General features: G+C 43.1%; 4 protein-coding genes across 7 annotated transcripts; 2 read left to right on the top strand and 2 right to left on the bottom strand.

Moving 5' to 3' along the window:
* Positions 1–1,916: 1,916 nt before the first annotated feature.
* Positions 1,917–3,523, top strand: LOC131876836 (actin-related protein 6-like). Its single transcript, XM_059222342.1, has 3 exons — positions 1,917–2,239; positions 2,305–3,192; positions 3,264–3,523. Exons 1-3 carry the CDS (start codon positions 2,087–2,089, stop codon positions 3,414–3,416), a joined length of 1,194 nt encoding a protein of 397 aa, XP_059078325.1. The 5' UTR covers positions 1,917–2,086; the 3' UTR covers positions 3,417–3,523.
* On the bottom strand, positions 3,397–4,420 carry LOC131876845 (putative uncharacterized protein DDB_G0282129). The gene has a single exon (XM_059222352.1). The coding sequence runs from the start codon at positions 4,418–4,420 to the stop codon at positions 3,509–3,511; it is 912 nt and encodes a 303-aa protein (XP_059078335.1). The 3' UTR covers positions 3,397–3,508.
* Positions 4,421–4,458: 38 nt separating this feature from the next.
* Positions 4,459–9,734, top strand: LOC131876829 (uncharacterized). 4 transcript variants are annotated; one of them, XM_059222333.1, is made up of 4 exons: positions 4,459–4,599; positions 7,470–7,551; positions 7,626–7,727; positions 7,845–9,734. In XM_059222333.1, the coding sequence occupies exons 2-4, from the start codon at positions 7,486–7,488 to the stop codon at positions 9,303–9,305; spliced, it is 1,629 nt and encodes a 542-aa protein (XP_059078316.1). In that variant the 5' UTR covers positions 4,459–4,599; positions 7,470–7,485; the 3' UTR covers positions 9,306–9,734. The 4 variants fall into 4 exon arrangements, with proteins under 4 accessions (XP_059078316.1, XP_059078315.1, XP_059078314.1 ...); XM_059222332.1 differs by lacking the exon at positions 4,459–4,599 and adding an exon at positions 5,898–5,915; XM_059222331.1 differs by lacking the exon at positions 4,459–4,599 and adding an exon at positions 6,053–6,378.
* On the bottom strand, positions 9,731–11,135 carry LOC131876837 (E3 ubiquitin-protein ligase RING2-like). The gene is made up of 3 exons (XM_059222343.1): positions 10,849–11,135; positions 10,564–10,787; positions 9,731–10,468 (listed from the first exon to the last, which is right to left on the bottom strand). Exons 1-3 carry the CDS (start codon positions 11,037–11,039, stop codon positions 9,843–9,845), a joined length of 1,041 nt encoding a protein of 346 aa, XP_059078326.1. The 5' UTR covers positions 11,040–11,135; the 3' UTR covers positions 9,731–9,842.
* Positions 11,136–16,390: the final 5,255 nt, after the last annotated feature.

Here is a 16,390-nt window from a genome sequence, read left to right as displayed (position 1 = left end):
TGGCATCAAAAAGCTCCGGATCTGGATGGGTCATGGCCATGACGTATTCGTCACGGTTGAGCTCAAAAGCGCTCAAGGCACTCTGAACGGCAAAGCCAATGGCGTCGGGCCTCAATCCCCAGACCTTACCCTTGCACCAGGCTTTGTTGTACTTCTGGAAGAACTTCTTCGTATTCAAGGCGTGTCTCACAGAGCCCCGCCAAAGTTGGACGTTCTCGGTTTTCTTGCGAAAATACCGCTGCACAAAGTTGTAGATGTGGTCGGTGCGACTAGACATTCGACTCTGCAAGGCCAGACCTAAGATTATAATGAAAGGATATTCCACTTTCCGGAGCGTTTTCTGCCGACGTTTGATACCCCCAGGTCGGAAGATTGTCTTGGATTTCGACCAGTTGTCATTCCATTGCCGGAGTTTGGGCTTTCGACCCCTTTTGGGAGGCTGTTGCTGCCCTGAAGTAGACGCCTCAACCAGCGACGATTCCAGTTCTAAGGGATCAGGTTTGAATCCATCAAAGTACCCTGAAAATCCTTCAAAGGACAAGTGGGAGGAGGTTGAGCCCACTGTGGCCTCTTGGATGGCTGGGCGGGGTTTGACGTCTTCCAAGAAGTTCAGGTCTTCCGAGGTCAAATCAGCAAAAAGGTCGAAGCCACTGGAACTGATGATGTCTTCTGCGTCCAGGGCTTGCTTTAAGAGGTCGTCAGAGTCTTCCTTTTCCTCCAGACAATCAGGGGTTTGGAAAGCATCATCCCATTGATCGAAGGCCACATCATAGCCGTCACTGGATGTCATGATGTCCTTGACCTCAAGAAGCCCGTCATGGTTAAAGATTAACTCGATCTTGGACAACGAAGCCATCCTGTTTTTTAAGACTAACCAGATTTTCAGCTTGATCCAAGGTGCAGAACATTTTCAGCAATATCCTGTTATTGGATAGGAATTGTTTTTCAAACTCTCCAACAACCTTTGATTGTAATGGTTTTACTTACCTGAGCTGTTTGCAATGGCATTTGTTGATTTTTATCAACTTTAAAGATACAAAAATGAATAACTTGACGTAAAGATTGGCATTCTTTCTTGCTATGGACACTTTGTACCTCCTTGGGAAATATTTAGCCTTTCCCAAAACACTCTTACTACGACCCTATTTCTTCGATTATCTTTCAATATTGTTACGATATCATCATTTCCTTTCCAAGCATGATTTCAACGACGAAAATGTAAAAAATCAATACCGCTATCGTTCTTTCCAGGCTTGAAATAATGTTAGTATGTATAAAAGGTAGGATACGGGGCAGTATGATTAAAACAATAAAAACAAAATGAGGGCAGCATAATAGTTTATAAGAAATAATGTCATGTTTCGTTCATTAATAAATAATCAGATATCATGCATGCAGAATACTATCATTCAAAACACTCATAATTGAACATCATAAATCTTAAGGTTCGATCTACTCCCTTGTTTTTTTTTTGCTATCTAAATTTTGGGATATTCATTCATTGTCTCTGGTCATTGATGTAATTTTCAGAAGAAAAGCTTTTTAACTCACTGGAAAATACCTTCCTTATGGTTTTGATTCAATAAGACTGCTGAAGCCTCAAAATCAAACACATCTTGGAAAGCAAGAGGTTGGAACAATACACTATTTTATGTTTCGCCTTCCTGTTCAATACAAAAATCAACTCAGGGATGCCACATGATATCTTGGTGATGTGAACATGGCTAAACAATTTAAGTCACAATGGAACAAGTTTGGAAAGATATTTCAATGTGGTCCATCAAATCAATTATTCTATTGGGAGCGAAGCAAGGGTACTCCAATCGTTCTGAGTGATCCTCGATCAACACAAAGTTTGACCCCAATCTGGCACCATTGTCTGCGCGGGTACTTTGGCTTGAAAAGTATCAAGCTTCTTCAGCAAGCCTGATCGAAACAAACACTTTATCCTTCTTCAAAGGAATACATGCGTTAATTAACCTAAGCTAAAACGATGATAAAAACCACTGAAATCTACATTTGATCTTGTATATCAACTTACCACACACTTGGGAACATTCCATACCCCGGTCCAGATCCCAAGACAATGCCCGTAGCCTCCGTGTCCTCGACGTTTGTCCTGGACAATGGAGCTTGCTCCCTCAAAGCCGGCTATTCAAGTTGGAGCTCGCCCAATGTGATTCCCAATAGTATTACCAAAGCCAAAAGCGAAAAACGCCGGATCTTCATCGGCAATCAGGTGCAATGGTGTGTTTATATGCAAGTAATATTCACAGGCTTATTAGTCTGTCTGCGTTTTTATAGATCGATGAATGTCGAGATTTGTCCTCGTTGTACTTCATGCTCCCGTTCCAAAAGGGCTACTTGACCAATTGGGATTACCAAAAGCAGATCTGGGATTACATGTATGGAAAGCAGTGCCTCAATGTGGACACGCCGAGCAAGAATTTGGTCTTCACCGAACCGTATTTCAATTTCCTGTCCATCCAAGAGGGTCTGTCGGAGTTATTCTTTGAAGAATATCGCTTTAAAAACGTGTTTCGAACCCATCCCGGAGATCTGACGTGCTACAAGAACAAAATGGAGCATCCCGAGGAGCCGTGTTGTTTAGTGGTGGATTCTGGCTACAGTTTCACCCATATAGTTCCCTATGTGGATGGAAAGCGAGTCCGGAATGCCACTAAGCGGATTGATGTGGGCGGGAAGCTCTTGACGAACCACCTAAAAGAGATCATCTCATACCGACAACTTCATGTTATGGACGAGACTTATGTGATGAATGCTTGCCGAGAGGATTGCTGTTACGTGTCCTTGGACTTTGAGAGGGACTTGACCAAGGCCGAGAGTCGCACTGAGAGCCGCGATTATGTCTTGCCGGACTTCACCAACCTTCGACGAGGCTTCATGAAGTCTCCCGAGGCAAGCAATGGCCGACCCGAGGACAGTGAGCAGATCATCCGGATGAATAATGAGCGCTTTGCGGTCCCGGAGATCCTCTTTCACCCGTCGGATATTGGAATCCAACAGATGGGCATTCCGGAGACCATTGCCCATGTGATTAGTGAATGTCCAGAGGAGACCCAACGGTGGTTGTACCAAAATATCGTGTTAACTGGCGGTCTTGCCAAAATGCCCGGCTTTCGAGAACGGATTCTCAAAGATGTCCGAGAGTTGGCGCCCAATGAGTTCAAGGTCAGTTATAAAGCCATTTTTCGAAAATGGTGATGACAATTGTCAAGTGGATACAACATTTTGGTTTTTAGGTGATTGTCCGACTTCCTGAGGATCCAATTTCTTACGCATGGCAAGGAGGAGCGGCTTTAGCCGATGACCCCATTTTTAGAGAACTCAGTGTGTCCAAATTAGACTATCAAGAGCGTGGCCATCAGGCCTGTGTGGACAAATATTATCTTTAATGTCTGTATTCCGACTTGGATTGGACATGTTACACACATTGGTTACACACAACATTGTTTTTTTTATTCTTAAAAAGTCAAATTAAATCATGTCAGTGAGCAACGTTGATTGGCACTTTCCTCGTTTCTTCTACTCGTGTCTGCACGTTTTTGGGAGCTGTGACGGTCAGAATGCCGTCCTTGGAGAAATTGGACTCTATCTGAGCCAATTTGCAATTCTCGGGTAATGCGAAGGAGCGATGGAGCTTATTACTGACGACATTGCCGTTGCGCTTCTCTTCGTGGTTGCCAATGATGGACAGAATCCCGTCAGCCTTGACCTCCACATGCAAGTCGTTGGGCTCGAAGCCGTCCACGTTGATTTTGACTTCAAACCGGGTCTCTGTGTCATTCACTTCCTCGAGCCGAGCACTGGGAAACAAATTGTGAGTCTGCGATATCTTTCGATTAGCCACGGCTGATGCTCCGCCTCCTGCCGTTCCCTGGTGCTGCACGTGTCTCTGTTGCTCTTGTTGTTGTTGTTGCTGTTGTTGTTGTTGCTGTTGTTGTTGCTGCTGGTGCTGGATCTGTCGTTTCTTCTGCGCCTCAATGGCTTCTTTTGTTTTGGGCGCGCTGATCTTAAGCTGACCGGCTTCCGTGAAGAGCGAGCCCATCTCCTCGATCTTGCAATCCGAGGGAAGGTCATAGGTTTTGCTGAACTGCTTCGTGCTCACGATCTGTCCATCCAGGGTCTCCTCCTTCTTGGCCTTCACGGTGAGCTTGAGATTATCTGCATTGACCTCCACACTGAGATCTTCAGGGTTGAATCCGTCGGCACTAATGCACACTTCATAGCTCTCGCCTTTGTCCAAGAACTCTCCTTGTCCTCGATTTCTGAACTCGTGGGGGCCACCAAACATCATGGGCGGGGCTCGGGCGGAGAAGAACGGATCCATAAAGTCGTCCTGGAACATATGGGGCCTCATTGCGCCCATATCGTCGTTAAACCGCATTGGAGCGAACATGTTCACGCTTCGGGATGAGCTTTGAGACTATCTGTGTCGCTCGATTTGGGTCGTCTTGGGTTCTGAGATTCAACTTGTCAAGTCCATGCGCTAAATACGATTCCCAACGACTTTCCAGAGCATTCGAACCTCACTTACAGCCTCGAACTTTCCGCCAAGTGCACACGGAGGCTAGGACGGTGAGTTTTTACATGTTGATAAAAACGAAGTTCGTCGAAACGCGCCGCACATTTATCAAGTTTTGTCCACACAAAGGATCGGTGTAGATGAGTCTTGCCCACTTTGGTTAGTTTAATACGGTGTAGATCTGCTCTCATGTGACGGTAAGACGGTTTTATGAGACCAGACGCTTAAAGCGAGGAATGAGTCAACTTTATTCTAGACGATACTTGGCTTGAGAAGTGAACTTGGACGCCTGCCCACGCATTCTCGTCATCATCTTTACGCTCATCATCTTTGTTCGTTACCTCCATGTCTCCGAGTTGTTTTAGGGGTCTAAAATACGGATGACTAAGGCCTAGAAAATGAGGTGCCAAAGCATGGAAGTTTCAGGATTCATTCCAGATGTACCACAGATTGATATTAGGGAGCAATTTCACTCACCTTATCAATAACAGTTGTTAATGAGTCCCAACTGGAAGGTCTGATTTCCGTGCAAACATTTTTTTTCAATGAAAACATTCCTAAGACCGATCTCAGCTCAGGATAGTTGACTTTCCTAGGTTGAGCGATTTTGAAAGACTTTATTGCGGGAAGGGTTTTACTCTGCTGTTGTTCGACACTTCCGTTTAACATTGCAGAAGGTTCGTGTCGCTTGCTTTCATATGGCTGAAATCTGTCATTTTCCTTATCCATGCCAAGTTTTACACAATGACTTCTCATGCCTTGTCAAGTGTTCATCTAGAATCAGCATTTTTGCACTTTGCCTGCGTTCTTCAGTGTTGAAAGAGATTCTTGAATGCAAGCAAATCAACTCTCCAAAGGTGTTCAAATCAAAGAAAAGCTGACTGAAATTAACTGGGTTTAAAATTTCGCCTCTCGGCTCTCCTTCTTTCTCTACCTCTTTCTTTCTTCGCCTCTCTCTCCATTCTCTGTATCTCTCCCCTCCAAGTGTGCATGAGTGTGTAGCTCACATTCTCGATCTTTTTGCCGAGGAAAGCCGATAATTTGAAAGCACTGTCTTAACATTGGTACTTGCCACATCCAAACAGACCTTCCTTCCTCATAACCAATAATCCTCATTCCTCATAATCTTATGACAACCTATCGAAGCGAAGAAATTTTTGAAAATGTCCAATTAATTGTTAGGCGTTTTTTTTAATGTTCCTTTCATTTTGAAGGAAGAGATGAAAACCAGGTCTTATTTTCGCCAGTGCTTGTAATCCAATCATACACTTGAGGAAGATAGTGTGTAAGCAATGGAATCAAAGAATGAGAAATGATTCCATAAAAGATCGGGTAGTTCAATATCTCACGTTGTTCGTCTAGGTGTCAGGTAAATAAGATATTTAATCATAGATACCAGCTTCCAAGGTTCGAAATCGAGATATTTGGCATCAATTGTGGTGTCCTTGTTTCTTCTTGTTGTCTCGAAAAATTGTTTGCTCGTGAGAGAATGAAGAAAGGCTCAAAATTTGATAACGCATATATGGAGCAGTGAGTTATGGGTGGATCGTTTTGTGGCTTGTATTTGTTCTTGATTTTCTCTCCTTCTCTCTCACACACTCACTTTTCTTGTTTGCACAATAACGAGAGACCCTGTTATTAGTCAGTCAAGAAGAAGATTTCGGCCAAGCCAAGAAGGGATCAAGGCAAAGAAAATCGTGGTGAGAAAAAATCCGAAAGCGTCGGAAATGGTAGTGAGCAATTTGTCAACGAGTTAACCGGGACCTTTGGAAACCCAGTCCATCCTTTGATGACTTGTAGCAATCATCCATCCACAGGGATTTCCTTGAACTGTAAGCATTTTTGAATTCAATACTTTCCTGCGAATACAACAGCATTGATTTTTTCATGTGGTTATGTAAAACTAAACAGACCGTACAACATAGTTTTGGGTCACACATTTGTAGTGCGTTAGATTATCAAAGAGAATTGGAGGAATGGCAAAGCCTAATTTCTACCTAATAGATCTCAAGCAGTTCTTCCACTGAAACTATAAAGCAGGTATCTTCATAGAGCGACAATATTCATGTCGCTTTTCTAGATCATCTCTTTGCTTGAGAATAGAGTAGAATTGTACGAGTCTTTTTTCTCATAAACCGAGATGATCAAGAAAGACAGAAGAAGACGAAGGAGGAGAACGAGAAGGAGGAGGAGGAGAAGGGGAAAAGCAAAAGCTACGAAGACGTAAAAAGAGAGGAGACGAGAGACAGAAAAAGACAGAGAAAGAGACGAAGGAAGGGAGGAAGGGAGAGACGAGAGAGAGAGAGAGAGAGAGAGAAAAAGAAAGAAAGAGAGACCATGACAATAACAAAGGACAAAGACGTGAAAAAGGAGGAGGAGGAGGAGGAGGAGGAGGAGAAGAAGAAGAAGAACGTGAAGCACAAGAACGACGAGGCTAGGCTCGTCGTACGTCGTCTCTGGTGCAGCTTGAACAGCTCGGGCGCGACTTTGTTTGACAGACTCCACTTCTTCCTCCGCTTCTTCTTCTTGTTCTTCTTTTACTCCTCCTCTTCTTTCAGTTCTCATCTCTTCTTACGTTCTCCTCCTTATTCCTTCTTGTTTCCTCTTTCCTCCTCTTCGCGTTCTGTTTCGTTCAAAGTGCAGAGCAGAAAGGAAGGAAGGAATCTTGTTGGAGCTGCTGCTACCTTGTACTATTTTAGAAAACTCTCGAGGAGGAAAACTACTTAAACACAGTCCAAATTAGTGCCTAGGCGTGCGACATATTTAAAGGAAAATACTCAAGATCACGTAGGTAAGAGAGTTTCTACTTTGGACGGGGAGAGTGGGGGGCATGTATGGAAACTCTATGGAAGGGATATACATATATACACACAGCAATGGCTGCAATTCATTGCTGCTTAATTGAAATATTTCTTCGTTTTAGAGCCACCTCAATACTCATGGCGTCCGACCAGACCTCGGATCAGGTGTTCCAACTCCGGAGCTCGCAGTTTTTCTTAGCAGAGGTGAGAGTGGGAGAAACCATCATTCATTGGCTATCAATTTTCAGATTCATTTCCAAATTGAAAATTTCATTTAGGCCTTGGATCAACAACTAAAGGAGGAAAACTTTGTGGATGTCACCCTTGTGTGCTTGGACAATCTCCGGTTTCAGGATGCTACCTTGGTTAAGGCGCATAAGGTGAGGAATGTTCTTCAAATGATATTCTTAGAGAGACAGGATGTCAAGGATGTCATTCATTGGGGGGGAGAATGACGCATCTTCACTAAGTATACGAATTGGCTGATTCTCTTGCAGATGATTTTGGCTTCTTCATCCGAATTTTTTCAATTAGTGCTCAAGCAGAATCCGTGCCAGCATCCTGTCGTGATCTTGCCACAAGGCATCACCCATGACACATTAGAGATCATCTTGGAATTCATCTACAGAGGCGAGGTCTCCATCCCTGAGTCCAAGTTCCCGTCAGTGATCCAAGCTGCCAATTATCTCAAGATCCATGGTCTCCGGCAAGATGACACAGACGTGGCAAATTGCAACAGCTCAGAGGCAGGCCAATCCACGGATGAGCCTCCACCGAATTCGCACTCATTGAAAAGAAAATCATCGCCCAAGTACCATTTCAAGAACAAACGAAAGCCAGTCCAGCCTCGAAAATTTGGAAGTGAATTCAAAGGCTCATTAGGGGGCATAGAGCTTCCAATGGAAGTTAAATTGGAGAGTACCGAAGATGAAGAAGAGGGCGAAGAAGAGGAAGAGGAGAAACCTATGGATTTCACCATAAGGCCTTTGCAGGGACGCAAAAACGACGAGCCAACCGACCAACAGGAGTCCAACCTGGGCACATCTCCTTACTTCAATCTAGAGGCATTCAAGGCATCTCTTCGCTCAGATCCTGACACGGACAACGACCTAGAGACACCACTCTCAACTGAGCAATTTGAAGAGTCGCCCAGTCCCCCTGAGCCCAAAGCCTACACCAAAAAGGATCTTAATGAGGCGCTGGAGTCGTTGAAATCCAAACGGATGTCTCTTTCTCGGGCTTCCGAGGTGTACGCCATTCCGGCCACCACTCTGTGGCAAAGAGCCAACCGAATGGGCATTGCCACACCCAAAAGAGAGACCAACAGCAAAATCTGGAAGAATGAGGACCTCACCAATGCCTTGGACGCTTTGCGGAAAAAAGAGATTTCTGCTAACAAAGCCTCCAAAATCTACGGAATTCCTTCTAGTACATTGTACAAAATTGCCAGAAAAGAGGGTATCGAGTTGGCTCAGCCTTTCAACGCGGTTCAAACCTCATGGAGCCAAGATGACCTCAGGAAGGCCCTCAATGCTATTCGGAAAGGAATGCCCGTTCAAAAGGCGTCTTCCGAGTTTGGCATTCCCAGTGGCACTCTCTACGGACGATGCAAGAAAGTCGGCATTGAATTGTCCAAAGCTGCGGCCGTTCATTGGTCGGAAGAGGACATGGTACAAGCCTTGAACTCGGTACAAAATGGAACCCTCTCTATCAACCAGGCTGCAATTCACCACAATCTGCCGTACTCGTCCCTTTACGGGCGAATAAATCGACTGAGGAAGGAGAATCCGAGCCAATGGCAAGGATTCACTCCAGACCTGACTTTTGAGGCCTTCATGGCTGCCGGTCACCATTCAGAGGCTTCGCTTCTCTCCCTGACTCATGCGGCCGTTCCAGACCGAGGATTGGGACGAGGAAGCTCTATGATTTCAGTTCCCGATGCCTCTTGGCGGCTATAGTTGAGCTATCACTTTTCTTCAGCTGCTGTCAGTTTTACCAAGGTGGCGGAGTTCTCAAGTCTCAAACCCAACCAAAAAGCCCGGGGCTAATCAAAATTTACTTCCGAGATAGGTGCACCTGAAAATATTCTCGTTTGTGCAATATTAATGCTTTCTTTGCTTTCTGCATATTCCATCTCAATCTGTCTAGCTCATTGTTTCGCAGTGGGTAATCAATCATTCATCATGAATTTGGCGGGAACATTTCGTTTATTCTCTCTTCCGCCTACTTAACCGCTTAACTATTTGATACCCATGCCCCCTCAAGGTAATTGGAATCCTATAAAACAGTTCCTTCTTCTCTTGTCCCTCCACACCTCTGTGATATTCCATTCTTCAAGAACCAACAACCGTTCCTCTCATTCTCGGAATAAATCTCCGTTAAATCAATCATCCACTTTCTTTAATACGCGCGGTGTTCTGGGTTCACCTTCAATTTCATACATGGTTGAATCAAAATATTCTGCCTGACAATGGGCTGCCTTGTACATCATATTTTCAATGGCGGTGAAAGGCATATAACATCTCCATGGGCTTGTTAACCATCCAATACTTTTCGTTCACCCCCTTCAAGGACATGTTTGGGGTCAGTTCCACCATTTGGCCGGGACTCGGCGAGATGAAAATAGTCAGGTCTTTGACCGAAGAGGTCATCCCAGTACTGTTGGTCCCGACTCCCCCTGACGACGACGAAGGCGTGGTATGGGTTTCTTTCTTGACCGGTGAAAAATCCAAGGATATCCGCATGGCCAAATATTTACACAGATGCTCGACCAAGGCTTTGGAAGTGGTCTTGATGTATCGGGTGGAGGATTCTTTTATGGCCTCGATGACCTCCTTGTTTTCCAGCATTTTGGGATGGAGTTTGAACACAATTTCCAGCTCCTGCGTGGCGGAACTCCCCGGCCCAGAATCATTGGCGTCATCGGCAGAGGTTTGGAGGGAGGTGGGTTTGACTTTCTTTTTCTTCTTGGTGACTGAAGGAGTTGGTTCTTCATCTGAATCCAAATCCCGATTGCGGTTGCCGGTGATTGGGGTATGATGCGGCGAATCCGGGGCGTCATCCTGACTTTTGCTCTTCTTGTTCAGAGCCTTCACATGTGCCATCTGGGCCTTTATACCATCTAGAAACCACATGTATACGAGGGTAAAAACACTTTTTTGAAAGGTTTCAAAGTTGGAATGCAATCTAGCTACGTATTCATGTCCCTTCACTCACCGGTAATGGACGTGATAAAGTTTTGACTGTGAGATCGACTGAGTGATTCCAGTATGGATTCCTGGTGGGCTTCATACTCCTCGCGATTGGGAAAGATCTTCTCCACCAACATATCAAAATTCGGGTCCGGTCTTAAAGACCGTTTGGATACGAGTTTCTTGCGACATGTAGGACACTCCTTGTTTCCGGATCTTAAGGCAGTCACAATGCATTCGGCGCAAAATCTGCCAGAAAAAAAGTTATCAATCCTTTCAAATCATGAGCCCTCGGTTTCGCTAGGTTTACCTATGGAGGCACTCTTTGGTGGTCATGGTTTGAGTGAGCATATCCAAGCAAATGGGACAAGTGAGTTCGGATTGGAGAGCTCGAGCGGACACTGCGATTTCGGTCTCATCCGTGATGGCTTCTTGCGGCACACGATGCAACTCGTACAGCGACAGATCCCAGGATTTCTCGATCGGATCGTTGGACGACATGGTTCAGGATTCTAGGATCGGATGGAAAGCGGCGTTTGTTGTTTTCCTTGCTTTGGTGCCAAAAGCTTCCCGAGCGATGGCATGACGAAGCGAAGGTAAATATGGAGCTAGGCTTGAGCCGAAGCCTAAAAGAGGCAGAGAAGGCGGGAAAACAGGACTTTGGTTAGGATCGCTTGGATTGGCGGAATTGGAAAAATAGACATCAATACGAAACCTTCTTGTCACATTTTTGCAAAAAATATAAATGTAACTACACGGTGGTTATATTCTCTGGTTAAGTGTTTGCTCAAATGCCAAGACATCTGGATATGTTTTTCTTTGTCAAAGCGACAAAAGGAACAACTTTTGTGAAATACATATGTTTAAAAGCAGCTCAGATAAGTGTGCTAAATCACTTCAAGTCCATTAAAATTAGTTATGTATGTATTTATGTATTGACCTAAAATTACATCAACTTCTATTCAGCAGATGCTTAGTTGTTCACACCTTGAAAGTTGCGTTTCACACCTTAGAAGATCGAAAAGTGGCCTAATTATGATTCCAGTTATGTAACCGTTATCCATCCCAACATATGTGCAGAGTGACTTTTTAAGTAAGCATTGTAATATTTTAGACCTAACCTAACTTGTCCTAACCTAACCTAACCTTTTGGTTGCAAGGGGCTTGGGACGCCTATGGCAGCTTGGTTGCAAGGACCCAAATTATACAAATGTTGGGATGGAATATGAGTACATTCCAGCTATTCCCAAGGCATATTATTGTCTTTTTCAATGTCAATGTCAAAATGTCACTTAAAGCTTACAAAACATGTAATATTGCCTTTCATTTTTGCTAAGTGACAAAAGCTACATTATTCTAATATGGTCCTCAAGAAATTGAATGATACATGCTACTGTTTAATTTTCAAATTTGTCACTTTTTGCAATAATTAATGTCTCAGTAATAACGATATTTTTTATTCAACGTTAAAGTAAATTTGTCAAAATTCAAGATCAAGCTTAAATGAAGTTGCGACTTACAAGTATGGCATCACAATTGTGAAATATTGACATTAAGTAAGTTCTAAGTTATATTGCAAACTTTTTTGGGTTTTTTTTGCCTGTTTCAAAAAAGTAAAATATTTTCATCTATATTTTAGGCATAGAAAAAGACCATTGTATTTCTTGGCAATTGCTTTAAGATATAACCGGAGCAATTTGTAGTCAAATTTGATCCAAATGCAATCTCTGAAACTGTGATATCTTATCGTTTACTCAATTGATTTGGATAAAGTTGTAGTGGAAACGCAACTAAGGTTACTCCCAACGACTAATGATAACGTTTTTAAAAATATTATGTCGTTGTAGTCATATTATACAAAAGTTGTTCCTTTTGTTTCAATAACAACGAAAAGCGTTAATAGAAGTCTTGGCATTTGCACAAAATCTTTATCAGTGTTGTGGGTACCTCCATGACTATTAAATTTTTGGCTCATGATTGTCTCTGAAGGTGTGAAGCTTCAGAAATCAGGATAAATATGTTGACGAAGACTTTGCTTGGGATCAAAATTGTAATGAGATTACCAATTGTGACATGAAGCACGAATTGTTTTCACGAAGACAATAGTTCAAAAAGAAGTTCTTGGATGGCAAGAGTCACATTTCATTGATCCATGATATGATGGTAAGTTAAATAGACAGGCATTTTCATATTCCTGCCGTTATGTGGTGATTTATAGACAAATCCTTCATTTTCTCATCCAAATCGAGTTTTTGCGGGCTATTATGATACTAATTATATGAGGATCATAATGCTCATCAATCTGGTATGCTTTTAATGAGGTCAGCGCCCCAGGTGACAAAAGTTTGAACATTCCATTTCGTCCACAAAAACTCACTCGAATTTCCACGGTTGTGCCAGATCACGAACTTCTAGATACATGGATAGTGACCATGCTTCCCGTCAAATTGGCCTGCTCTTGGTCATAGCAACTCTGAGCCACTTTTCGAATTAAACTAAAAAAATAAGGAATGCAGATATTTTCAATTGAAGGTGGGTCATTTTTACATCATTTAATTGTAAAGTGCTTCGTTTCAAAGTTATAAAGGCTTAACGTGCGTCTTGAGAGCACTCTCAAATCTTCGAGAATCCAGGTTAGTTAGAACGCTTGAATAGTGGTGATTAAAGCGTTCAAAGTAGTACGTTTAACGGTACGTGAAGGACAATATTCAACTAAGAAAGAATACCTTTTTTAGGAAATGGAGATTGCTTGTAAGTTCAATCACTGTACCCATATCAATATTAAACTGATGTAAAGAACCTGATTAACCTGGTTTTCCTTTTGAGTTCGCCAGATACCGCGTTGTGTAATTCAGAAAAGCTTCAAACCATTTTAGAAATGAAAGCTTGAAGTTTATTGTATAAAAAATGAATCACACGTCCTCAAGCATATTTGCCAAGGGGAAATTGTATGTTTTGAACAACAATTGCATAATTTGTTATTCAAAGCTAAATAAAAAAAAATTAATGTTGCTTTCAATTGTACCTTTTTTTTAATTTTATGTTGTTATCATGAACCCCAAAACAAGGGAGCACATGACAAGGAAATGGATAAGAGAAGTTTGGGAGTCATTCCTTTCTTTTTTTTTTTTTTGCTCATAGTTATAAAATGTTTGCAAATTAAAACTGAAATCAAGCGATGTTAAATGCTGCCAATTCCTGACAAGATACAAAATTTCGGGGGTCGTTGGATCAAACCCCGACCTTGCCATGTTCAAGTGATAATGTACATCAATTGAGACTCCAAAAACAGTAAGTTTTGGAGGCAAAACATTAATGTAACATTTGATAAAAAAGGTAAGGAATTCCCTCTTTCTCTATTTCCCTTCCCTTGTTCCCCTCCCTCTCCTACAACCTCACCCTCAATTCCTTTGACCTCTCTTCTGCCCAAACTTTGTAGCCCTAAGCCCCCCTCTGGTCGCCATGAGCCCCACGCATCTCTTAGATCGTATGCTCAGGTGGCGGCCAGAGTTCCTTCTCCCTCTTTTTCTCCCCTTTTACCCTCTCCTCAAAGGTTCTCTTATCCTCCACCTAAGGTTAGTTTTGTCCAAAAACAGGATTTTTTAAGGTTAGAGAGCCTAGTCAAAGATTTGATAGCTCTAGTCCATCGGAGGGCTATCTGCCCATAAAAGGGCTTTATTTGAATGTGCATTGTCTTATTTCCAAAAAAGATAGCACAAAGATCAAGGTTCTTGAGGAACTAGCTTTAGATAGGCAGGTCTCGTTCATTTCCATGACAGAAACCTGGCTTCGACCAGGAGTCTTAGATGAAGAGCTGGCCATGGTTGGTTTCAATTTAGTTCGATGTGATAGAGTACGCCCTGACAATCCCATTTTTCCGCATGGGGGCGTATGTCTATATGTTAGAAATGACCTGCACACTAGTCATGTAAAAATGTCTAATGGAGAAGTAGAGGTCTTAGTTTGTCATCTTCAAGGTCTTGATCTGTCCATTGCGACAATATATAGGCCCCCCTCTTGTTCAGTAAGCTCGTTCTTGTCAGCTCTCAAATTCATAGGAAATGAGTTGGACCAGTCAGTTTGCTCAAAGGTTTTCTTCGTAGGGGACTTCAATTTTCCGGCTAGCGTTGTAGAGTGGGAGGCTAGTCCAGATGGGTATATTCCCATTTCGAAATCGACGTCTCAGTCGTTCGAAAAGCTGGAGGAATTTGCGATCTTGCGCAATCTCTCTCAACATGTTGGTGTAGCCACCAGAGCGAATAGCGTTCTTGACTTGTTCTTTTCCAATGACCCTGATCTGATCCAGTATGTCCATGTGACACCTAGTAATCTGTCAGATCATCATGTTCTCGAGATAGGGTCGACCATTACTCAAAAGCCGGCGTGCTCTAGAGTAAAACCGGCCAAAAAGGTCGGTCTGGCTAAGTTCAAGTTCAAAGATGAACATTGGCCGTTGATTACAGAAAGGTTAGGGGAGCTTGATCTTATTTCAATGCTGAAAAAGGAATCGTCCATAGATGTAGCCTTAGACAAAATGATTCTAGTTTTTGAGGACGTCTGTTCCAGTCTAGCAATCTCTGAATGTGTTTCACAGGGCGGGGCACATTCTAAAATTCCGAAGTATAGGAAGAATTTGTTCAAAAGGAGTTGCAAACTAGCAAAAAGGCTCCAGAGCACTTTGAATCCAGTAGTTGTGGCTAGCCTTCAAAGAAGGTTGGATTTAATCCAAGGTAGAATTAAGGCCTCCATTGAGACAGATCAGTTGAACAAGGAAAGTAGAGTTGTTCAAGAGGTGAGGTTGAATCCGAAGGCGTTTTTCTCTTATGCAAACTCTAAGAGAAAGATCAAACACCCTGTAGGGCCCTTGGAGGTCGACGGGGAAGCCATAAACAATGTAGGGACTATGGCCAACATACTTGGAGATCAGTTCTCTAGGGTGTTTTCATCTCCACTGAGTTTAGGAGGAACAGTCCATTGCTCTATTGATGAGTTTGCTGAGATCGGCAAGCCTTGTCAAGTTGAGCGTATAAATGATCTTGTAATCACAGATCAGGATGCTTTAGAGGCCATCAGGGACTTGAGACTCTCGAGCTCCCCTGGCCCTGATGGAGTGACATCTCAGTTTCTGATGAGATGCTCACAGGTTCTTGCTCCTGTCTTCTCGTACTTGATGCGTTGCATCTTGGACCAGGGCAAGTTCCCCACTTCTCTGAAGGTAGCTCATGTTGTTCCAATTTTCAAAGGCGGAGATAAGTCACTCCCCAGTAACTACAGGCCAATTTCTCTCACTTCGAATATTGCGAAGGTGTTTGAGAAGATCATGAAGTTCAAACTTGTTGAATTTCTTGATATCCATGAAGTCCTTCCTCCTAGCCAGCACGGGTTCCGAGCACATTCTAGCACGGTTACCCAACTGATTGAGCATATAGAGCAGGTTATTGAGGGACTGGAGAGCCGTGAATCAGTCAATGTAGTTTATCTCGACTTTGCCAAGGCATTTGACTAAGGTAGATCATGGCCTTCTAGTTAACAGGCTCCAAGAGATTGGGATCCAAGGCAAGGTTCTCAATTGGTTAAGAAGTTTCATTTGTGGTAGGAAACAATTAGTTAAGGTTCAGGGATCCCTTAGTGGCATACATGATGTCAAGCCGGGTGTCCCTCAGGGCTCGATTTTGGGTCCTCTCCTTTTCATTATCTTCATTGGTCCGCTTCAGAAGCTTGGTAGTAGTAATGTCAGAATCTCTTCCTATGTTGATGATACAAAATTGGTAGTTGGTAGGAATGGTCAGGATTCCGGTTGTCTAGCAGAGGTCCTAGACCAAATCGACTCCTGGGTTGCTGCGAGCAACATG

Source organism: Tigriopus californicus, chromosome 2 (genome assembly GCF_007210705.1).
Source record: "Tigriopus californicus strain San Diego chromosome 2, Tcal_SD_v2.1, whole genome shotgun sequence".
Classification (NCBI taxonomy): domain Eukaryota; kingdom Metazoa; phylum Arthropoda; class Copepoda; order Harpacticoida; family Harpacticidae; genus Tigriopus; species Tigriopus californicus.
The sequence above is the reverse complement of the archived record's forward strand: the minus strand, read 5'-3'. Positions and strand labels throughout refer to the sequence as shown.

Excerpts from the sequence above, each read along its gene's own strand:
- LOC131876836 (XM_059222342.1), top strand. The coding sequence starts at position 2,087 with ATGCCCGTAGCCTCCGTGTCCTCGACGTTTGTCCTGGACAATGGAGCT. Across the intron at positions 2,240-2,304 it reads GGATCTTCATCGGCAATCAG|ATCGATGAATGTCGAGATTT; the intron begins GTGCAATGGTGT and ends GCGTTTTTATAG. Across the intron at positions 3,193-3,263 it reads TGGCGCCCAATGAGTTCAAG|GTGATTGTCCGACTTCCTGA; the intron begins GTCAGTTATAAA and ends TTTGGTTTTTAG.
- LOC131876845 (XM_059222352.1), bottom strand. The coding sequence starts at position 4,420 with ATGTTCGCTCCAATGCGGTTTAACGACGATATGGGCGCAATGAGGCCC.
- LOC131876829 (XM_059222333.1), top strand. The coding sequence starts at position 7,486 with ATGGCGTCCGACCAGACCTCGGATCAGGTGTTCCAACTCCGGAGCTCG. Across the intron at positions 7,552-7,625 it reads CGCAGTTTTTCTTAGCAGAG|GCCTTGGATCAACAACTAAA; the intron begins GTGAGAGTGGGA and ends AATTTCATTTAG. Across the intron at positions 7,728-7,844 it reads CCTTGGTTAAGGCGCATAAG|ATGATTTTGGCTTCTTCATC; the intron begins GTGAGGAATGTT and ends ATTCTCTTGCAG.
- LOC131876837 (XM_059222343.1), bottom strand. The coding sequence starts at position 11,039 with ATGTCGTCCAACGATCCGATCGAGAAATCCTGGGATCTGTCGCTGTAC. Across the intron at positions 10,788-10,848 it reads ACCAAAGAGTGCCTCCATAG|ATTTTGCGCCGAATGCATTG; the intron begins GTAAACCTAGCG and ends TTTTTCTGGCAG. Across the intron at positions 10,469-10,563 it reads CTTTATCACGTCCATTACCG|ATGGTATAAAGGCCCAGATG; the intron begins GTGAGTGAAGGG and ends TGTGGTTTCTAG.